Below are 9540 nucleotides of genomic sequence, written 5' to 3' on the forward strand. Positions count from 1 at the left end.
AGTAATAAAAAGAGCCGTTATATTAAAGTCTTCTGATGAACCGTCTGCCCTGTAAGTGATCTAAGACTAATCTATGGAGTTAGAGACTGAGAGCAAGGACTCACAGTCTGCTGGAAATGACAAGGCAGCAAAGTCTTATCGTTTCACTAATGGCAGTCTCAGTTTTTTTTTTATGTGTGTCTTTCTCCCATGTCTCGTCTCCCATATTCTGGATTAATTTACTGTAAGCTCACTTCAATATCAGGCCCAGGAGCAGGGAGCTAAAGCATAAGACAGCACGTGGAGGTCCAATATTAGAAAAGGGGCTCATGGATGACAGAATTACAATGGCATCCCTTTTGAACTTTGGTCTTTGCCAAAGGGTTAAATGGTATGTGCAGGCAAAGACACACTGGGACACAACTGGCCACACTGGGGGAATAAAGAGCCTCAGTGTCAGTTAATGGGATCCATTCACCTTCATCAGCTGCACTTTCAGAAGACATACTTCTCTCATACAATGTCAGTGTTGTACTGTAGGTAAGTAAATCTATTCTTAATTTCCACGGCGTTACAGGAGCTGGTCTCTGAGGACCTTGAGAGTATTGAGACACAGAGAGAGAGAGAGAGAGAGAGAGAGAGAGAGGAAGTGGGGAGCGTGAGAGTCTTTGTATTGCAGTTTGAAGGTTTTCTTGAGAGATAGGGAGAGTAAGAGAGATGGAGATAGAGAAAGAAAGAATGAATGAATGAATGAATGAATAAATAAATGAATGCATGAATAAATGAACAAATGAATGAATGAATGAATGAATGAATGAAAGACAGAAAGAAAGAACGAAAGAAAGAAAAAAGAAAGAGAAAAGGAGATGGCTGCATTTGTGCCTAAGGCCTCCCTCCCTGTCAGTATTTTATCAATGCTGCCCTCTCCGCCCCACTTCCTACAGACACACACAAATCAGAAACGCAATCAAGCCTGCAACCCACAAGAGCACTCAAGTCATCACCAAGAAGAAAAAACACAGACAAGCGATTTAACCCTTTTACCCTGATCAAGCACTCCAAACCATGCAAAAGGCGAGCATAAACGGAATTCCGCCATGACAACCTATAATTCAAAAGTCCATTACTGCTCTGTTGAGTTGGTCCAGGGCGAGAAAAAACACCCTGTTGGGGACTTGCTGAGGAGTAAACATGTGTCGCATGAAAATGATAGACTCGGACCATATTTTTGATTGCTCATGATTTGTTTTCAGGCACCAGCAAAGTCTGGGGCCAATAATGAGGTGAGGCTCTTGAACAAACTCTCAAGAAAATGTCTACAAAGGGGAAAGGAGGGAATAACAGAGCATGATGTTTTTGATGAGACAAACAAGCACAAAAAAATGTTTTGTCTATTCCGAGTTTACTTTATTGTGTCTGTGTACGACTTATGTCTTTTACCTGGGATGTCGCTTTCTTGTAAGATAGTAACTATGCTAGGATGTTCTTTTGTTTTCTATCTTTGTATTCAAATGCCTCGTCCCTGACCCCTTGGATCCGACAAGCAAAGTCTAAAAATAGCACCATGAGGTGTCTTCAAGGAGAGGAATCAAAGTTGTGACACATCAAGCTTAAAAACGTTAAGAAAATCAAAGTGTTTAACCTGATAAAGTTATTTAGGTAGTGCGCACCATTCCTAGATTTTCTCTTTTTAATCTTTGGACAGGTATGATGGGTTTCTTGGTAGCCTGACTGATCAAATGCCTCCTGACAGAGTCTCATGGAGCTGAGGAGAATATCACTCTCTTATGGAGCCATGTACCCAGTGAGGAAATGCTGCACACTGCACAGCACATCCACAACTGTATTATTTCCCTCTAACATTTACTCTATTTTCGGCTGGCCACTGAGACAGTGGACAGAGCAGGACGGGACAGTGACGTGACGGCATCAGGAAGAATGAGCTTCACTGACGGCCCTGACCTATGAGTCGCCGCGGACGGAGAGAGAGAGAGAGCGACGGCCGTCCAGGGTTCATTATCGGCCTTGTATGAACGCATTAGTGTCTCCTGGTCTCCACCTGAGCCCCCCACACTCCATCTCGCCGCCTGCCCTGACGTCTTCCTCCTCCTCCTCCTCCTCCTCCTCTTCCTCCTCCTCGTCTTGTCTCTCTCTTCATCACGGCCAGCAGACAGCGGCGAGAGTTGGACGTGAGCATGTGTATTAAATGCCACACACAATCAGGGCAGACGCGCTTGTCGGAGGGCCTGACGGAGGAGACAGAGATGGAGACGGAGATGGTGGCGTGCGCCCCAATTTCCCCCTGATTAGACAATCAGATCATGATGACACACATGAAGGAGGCAGATGGTGCCGCTTTCCTGTTGTTTATTTATTGATGCGCTTAGTTTTTCTCTCTCTCTCTCTCTCTCTATCTTCACGCGCATTTTTATCTGGAGTGGCCTGTTTGCCATGCTGAGAATTAGACTTTGATGTTGTGATTTTCTGCAGTGGATTAGATTATATTTATATCTAGTGTTTGCTTGTATGTGTGTGTGTGTGTGTGTGTGTGTGTGTGTGTGTGTGTGTGTGTGTGTGTGTGTGTGTGTGTGTGTGTGTGAGAGAGAGAGAGAGAGTGTGTGTGTGTGAGAGTGTGTCATGTGAGAGTGTGTCAGTGTGTGGTGACAGCACTGATATTTTCCCTGATTTCAAATTGTCAGATAGCTCACAGCTCTTACTCGGCCTCTGAAATGGTTGTTAGCATCCCTACATATTTGCAGGCTACATATTTTACTATTATTATACACTGGTATACAGAAATCATTACCTCTCGAAGCAATTCAAAAGCTCTGTGTATTTTTTTTATAAGTATGTATGTGTGTGTGTGTGTGTGTGTGTGTGTGTGTGTGTGTTGAAGTTAATACTCTACAGCAGAGCTGGCTGTGGATGGCTATGCCACCTTTAAGGCAGCGTCTGAAGCAAGTCAGCTTACGGACGAGGCAGAGTGAGTGTGACAGCGGGCGTGATTGCCATTTGTCTCTGACAGGTTCACTGCTGAGTGACTGCGGACAGATACAATGTGCTCCACAGCAGAACGGGCAGCACAAGAGATACAGGACAAACACAAACAGCCAGAGAGCTGGAGAGAGAGAGAGAGAGATGGAGAGAGAGAGATGGAGAGAGAGAGAGATGGAGAGAGAGAGACGAGAGGTGAATTGACAGATACACAGGCTGAAGGAAAAAGAAAGTACAAGAGAAAGTCAAGAAGTGAAAGAGAAAGAGAGATAGATGATGAGGTAAGGAGAGAGAGAGAGAGAGAGAGAGAAAGAGAGAGAGAGAGTGAGATGGAGAGAGAGAGAGACGAGAGGTGAATTGACAGATACACAGGCTGAAGGAAAAAGAAAGTACAAGAGAAAGTCAAGAAGTGAAAGAGAAAGAGAGATAGATGATGAGGTAAGGAGAGAGAGAAAGAGAGAGAGAGAGAGAGAGAGAGAGAGAAAGAGAGATGGATGATGAGGTACGGAGAGGCATGGATGTAGAGAAGAGAGAGAGAGAGACACACACACAGACAAACAGAAAGAGTGGTAAGGTAAGAAAGGGGTTGAGGGAGAAGACTTTCTTACCCGTGGGAATGGCGGCTTCCATTGTGGGCTTCTCCCATGTGTTGACTTGCTCCCAGGCGAAGCCTGTGGTCCCCAGAGCCACACTGTAGCCACAGCTGCTGTAGTGCTCTTCAAACGTACAGCTGCCTGCAGGACACGGGAGAAGGGGGCATATGTCAACATGATTAAGCCACACACTCACATCGTTATTTTATCTCTGCTAAATAATGATTTTCCACTACATTAGGCTTCGTGTTTAGCCAGGAGCCATGGATTCAAAAGAAAGAGGAGGAGGAGGAGGAGGCGAAGGAGAAGAAGAAGAAATATCTCTAATTAAATGAACTCTTTGTGATGCATGTTTTAATTGCGGTGAACAATTTAGAGGAATGCGGTTTTCAAGCAATCATTCGGCTTCTCCTATTTTGTTTTTTGTTGTTGTAGTTTCTTGGTAATTCTACAATGTTTACTGTGTAACTGTGGTATGTGTCTTCACATTACGAAATCGTGAGATTGCCTTCAGGTTCATTAAAATTCATCATCTGTGCATTAAGTACATGTCGTCAGATAATCATGTGCCGCTACATATCGGATGAAGAAATGTAGGCCCAGCAAATCAATCTTTTGTCTTTGAGCTAAAGACCAATCCCCACTAAACAACAACAAGATTGTAGGCTTCCCGTTTTGAGCAGCAGGATCATTAGATTCCAACAACGTCATTCTTTAATTTCATTAATAACATGGATGCACTGCCTTACACGCCAATGTATCAGGCATCCAGCTTAATTAAACCATCCCTCTAACAATGACACAGGTTTGCACAGCACATCCATACATGTGGGGAGACAAGCCAGACAAAAGGCAAGAGGATGATTAAGTTATCCCTAATGTGTGTAATCCTTGGCTTCTAATTGACTTTGAAACAGAAAAGCCAGTCTTGCTCATAGAGGATCTTCAGCTGCCCCAGAATGTAATTTTCACATTCGATATCAAACGTGTCAAACAATTAGTGCAGGCAGCACATGCTGTCGCTCTGATACTCTGGTTTGTGTGTGTGTGTGTGTGTGTGTGTGTGTGTGTGTGTGTGTGTGTGTGTGCAAGCGCATGAGCAGTGGGGAGAAATTAACACGAGACAAACACAAGCAGAAGCCCTTCATCTCGCCTAATTAATGTTCCCTTCCAATTTGATCCATTATTGATAAGTTGCCCAAAGGAGAGAAGCAAGTTTTGTTTTTTTCCTTCATTGGCGTCGGTTGACTAAGACGAGCTTTTGCCCGCGAGGCAGCAAGACTGCGTTTATAGCCCCTGATGTTACATGACATGCTTTATATACATAGATGATGCCTACTACTAGCAGAGCAGAGCTCTTCCTGTGAGGCACAAAGTCAACAGCCTCTTTAGGATTCACTGCTTCATGTTGTTGTTTTTCTCTCCAGAGCACCGCCTGAACAGCCAGGCAGATCTGGAGGAAAGAGGAGGAGAGGAGGCCTCACATTACGCACATCTGTTCTACTCTCGGAAGACTTCTGGGGAGATTCAAATGAGCCAGCATCCAAGAACTACATGCCAGTGGTACTTTCTGTCTGTCTGAAGACTTCTTTTTTCTTTTTTTTTTTTAAACGTTAATTGCAATATCGACTTTTGAGGACTCGATGAGTCCTGCACTCACACTTGAAAGCCGAATGCTGCATTTTGGCACTCATTAGCAACTCATGAGGAAAAATAAACCACTAAGAAAATTCCGAAGCAAGTGCCTGGAGAACAATGCACCGGGGAGCAAACAATACCAGAGGCCTGGGCGGTGAGATAGAAACCTCTGTTATCTGTTCCGACCTCTCCTAACCTTACACAGGCTCGCTCTGATTCAGTGGTTACATCTGGAGGCCGTCAATCCAACCGTTGCAGAAAAAGATGAAGGGCACTGATTCAGAAAGCCCCGTGTTTAAAACTGCGCTAATGAATATTCAAGAGGCACAGGGCTGGAGGCCACCACAGAATTGAGCCCTGGACTCTCTCGACGCCCTCACCACTTCCGCTCAGCAGTCTCCTTCGACGCACTGACCTTCTACCTCTCTCCCCCTCTCTTTCTTTATCTCTCTCTCTCTCTCTCTCTCTCTCTCTCTCTCTCTCTCTCTCTCTCTCTCTCTCTCTCTCTCTCTCATCCCCCCCTCTCTCTCCCTCTCGCCCCAGCAGAGACAGTGATGGCTGATCTGTGGTGATGCGACACAGTTAAGAATCCCACACACAGAACCCACAGTCGCCAAGTGGCTCAAGCCCGCAACCCCCCCCCCCCCACACACACACACACCCACACACCAACCTCCCCCCACCGTCCCCTTCTCCCCCTCCAGCCTCCGATCATAGTTAAATGACATTAAATTTACTGTCATCTCTTAGGATTTAATTACATCAGTTAGTGAAACATATGTCTTCATGTTCTTTTTCCTCTCGTTTTCTCCCCTGACCCCCAACTCCTTCCTTCCAGCATTTTTCATCAAGCTAGCTGACAAATATATGCTCAGAACTAAACCTATTATACCCAGGCCAGTAAACAGGCATAATGGCAGAAACTGTTCATTATTAGACCAATCGATGAAGACAAACAGGGGGCGGGAGATCTGAATGGATGCCCTTTATATCTGTCCTGCACGATCATTTCTCAAATTAAACACAGCTTATAGGCAAGGATGCCATCTGACCGCCATGCGTGGAAGCAAACAAGCCGTGTCAGGTCTATAAAAGCCGTGTTTGTAATGTTGCTTTTTTCTGCCTGATTGAAACGAGCAAAACAACAAGCTGGACTAACTGTTGCTGTTGGACATGGGCTTTAGCGGGAGAGGAGGACAGGAGGCTGACGGCCATGCAGCCTATCGCTTTGGACAGGAGTGAGGACAGTGAGTGAGCAGGCTGATTTAATGCCACACACACACACACACACACACACACACACACACACACACACACACACACACACAGTCTTGAGTGTTGCACAGCTATGCCAGTCAGATTGAATTAACCAAGAGTCATTTGACAAGGCAGACAACAGCATCGACACAAGAACTCCAGACAACACACACATGTAGCCTTCACATACACACTCCTATACAGATACAGAGAGAGAGAGGGGGGGTGAACACACCAGACTCATTCGATTTAGCAGCTCCTTCAGCCTCGGCTAATTCTGCCTTTTCCGCTTGGCCTGCACCCTTTAACCTTGTCAGCCCAGGCCACCGAGCCCATCTCCTCCTGACACTCCATCTTCATCTCACCTCTGCGCCAGGCGCAATTCCCTCAGACCCTCACCATCGGACAGAGACGTGTCACGTCCACGCTACCAGGAAGAGCTCTCGTCTCCCGAGACCTCACAGATTGCAGCGAGAAAGACAGGATGCTCTCTCAAAATGAACAAACGTGAACTCTCAATGACTTTTCTTTGTTAAAACAAAACTAACATTTAACAGCCAAATACTGTTTGTGAGTATGCTGTGCTGTCCAGTGAGAGCATCAAAGAAAAGGCTGTGCTATAGATGTGATGTGTGAAATGCATGCTGATTATATACACTGACCTTATCTTATGCCTTATGTTACATAAACAAGGCCCAGATTTGGTGTGCTCAGATCAGATCAGAGACTTTTCTACTCCACAGTAAACCCATCTGCCGTGTATTTTACACAACATTTCCTTTGGTTTATATTGAGAGTCAGTGTCTGACAGAAGTACACCGGCAGTAGGGCCTCTCACACCTTTAGTGGTGGGATATATGTAGGGTGTCCAGTGGATAAAATAAATGGCTAATTTTTAGGAGTTAATTTTATTTGGCGGTTCAGCAGCTCTTCCCTTCCTCTCATCTTCCTTCTTCCCTTTCTCTCATCTTCTCTCCTTCTCTACCTCCTCTCTTCCCTCCCTCTCGTCTTCCCTCCCTCTCTATCTCCTCTCTGAGCTGGGGACAGATAGACTGATAGTGAGTGAGGAACACCGCATTCCTCCTTTTTTTTCTTTTTCTCCAAAGAATCATTTCCCCGATAATGTGTGGCAGAAGGAAATGTATGGAGCCATATGTCTACTTTGAACAAAAACAAAAAGGAAGAAGGGAAATGAACATTCAGCATGGGAAGGAACTTCTGTTGAGAGAAAACTTTCCTGGCAGCCAGGTAGAAGGGAAAGCATGCCTGATGTCTGTTCCTTTTTTTAAAAAAAACCTCTCTTCCTTTGACTGTATAACGCTATTTCCATACAAATCCTGATTTCGAATAGCTAGGATGAACTGCAAGCTTGGATTTAATGACTGCACAGTCTGCAGGGCTTTGTCAGGTAGGGTTTCCTGAAAGACCAACCGTGATCCTCTCATTCAGAGGATTTCATCACTCTGAAGGCAGCCAGGCTGTCTAAAGCCTTCAAAGATCCATTAATGCCACTAATATAAAACAGCACAGGAACCATCAGCTAACCAGAAAAAGAACACGCCACGCGCTTCACATCAGCGAGGCATTCCTGAATTTAATAAGATCAAAGACCACATATATGAGTTTCTCAACAAGGGCATTACAACCACCATAGCTATCTCACTGTTAACCGTGAAGAGCTACAATCTCACGGAGCAACAAACGGTCGCTGTTAAAAGTCCATCTACACAATTGCCCACTACTTCAGACTGTGCTTCCAGTGATCTCCAGACTGCAGTCTACAAGGCCTAACGTTAACGTTATCTCCAGACTGCCAGTGAATTCACCGGGTTGGTCAGTTGCTAAAGAACTTTGTTGGCGTTTCATGTGAAGACACAGCTCTGTGCGCAGTTTTCACGGATCATCCTTGCCCTTGGACATTTTTCAGCTGGTTTGGAAATTGGACTAATTTTAACATCACTTTTCCCACTTTTTAAATATATATATATATATATATATATATATATATATATTTTTTTTTACTTTTTATTTGTTTATTTGTTTTGTTGTCTGTATTGTATGTCTTGGTGTCATGGTTACGCTGGCGACTACGCCGCTCCATCCGGCATCTTTTGTCTTGTTATGTGTCTTGTTTGTGGAGCGCTTTGGGTTGCACTTTGTGCATGTTTAAATGCGCTTTAAAAATAAAAATAAATAAACTGACTTGACTGTTGTCGCTCTTTAAGAGTAGGACTATATGAAGCCATACGTTAATTCATGCATTATCCACAGTGCTGGACTCCTTTAATGTTGACGTTCCTTGGCTTCTCTGGAGGCTGTTGGCGCTTACTGTGTCCTTGGCCCTTAATTATTTTGCCTCCTTTGAAACAGAGGAGGGTCTAAAAGCAGAGGCAGCAGAAATCTCTCTCTCTCTCTCTGTCTTTCTGCTTCTCTTCACCCCCCCTCTCTCCCTCCCCCATCCATTTATCTCTCTGTGTCTCTTTTTCGCCCCTCCATTCTCTCTCAATCACAAAGGCACTGTGCTCACACTCTCACGCTGGTTAGAAATGACAAATGTTTCAACACAGCACCTCAGATCATAAAAATTTACCAATAAAAATGATTAGCTGCTGCAAAATGCATGTCCTGCATTTTTCTACCCTTAAAAAATGATTACAGTGGGGAAAAAAAAGTCTTACAGGCAGTAAAACATGGCCTTGTATGCAACTATAAACGGCTGTTTCTTCAGCTTTCGACAGGCCATAAATAAAAAAGTGCTCCTTCAATTCCCACTAGTACTACAGTACCACATTGGTTGGAATGAAAACACACACACACACACACACACACACACACACACACACACACACACACACACACACACAGACACACACACACACAGACAAACAGACACACATACACACACACACACACAACATACAAAACTCGGATACACCCAGTGTGAGCAATGGTACTACACCATTTAGCTATTTTTCTTTCCACAACAAGGGGCTTATAATAAATTGCTTGAGTAGCCTGATATCAATACACTATCAGAGTTATGATCATAGAAAAGGCAGGAAAATGATGATGCACCTTC

The 9540-nt window shown here is 44.5% G+C and overlaps 1 protein-coding gene across 17 annotated transcripts in view; it reads right to left on the reverse strand.

Annotated features, from left to right (window-relative positions):
• ptprt (protein tyrosine phosphatase receptor type T) overlaps positions 1–9540 on the reverse strand; it is a 213570-nt gene that overhangs the window by 160364 nt on the left and 43666 nt on the right. For all 17 annotated transcript variants that reach the window (XM_042089740.1, XM_042089730.1, XM_042089744.1 and 14 more), the window contains exon 2: positions 3582–3707. In XM_042089740.1, the coding sequence (XP_041945674.1) occupies positions 3582–3707 (126 nt within the window). The remainder of the gene's footprint in view (positions 1–3581; positions 3708–9540) is intronic.

The sequence above is a fragment of the Alosa sapidissima genome, chromosome 4 (assembly GCF_018492685.1).
Source record: "Alosa sapidissima isolate fAloSap1 chromosome 4, fAloSap1.pri, whole genome shotgun sequence".
In the NCBI taxonomy this organism is placed as follows: Eukaryota; Metazoa; Chordata; class Actinopteri; order Clupeiformes; family Clupeidae; genus Alosa; species Alosa sapidissima.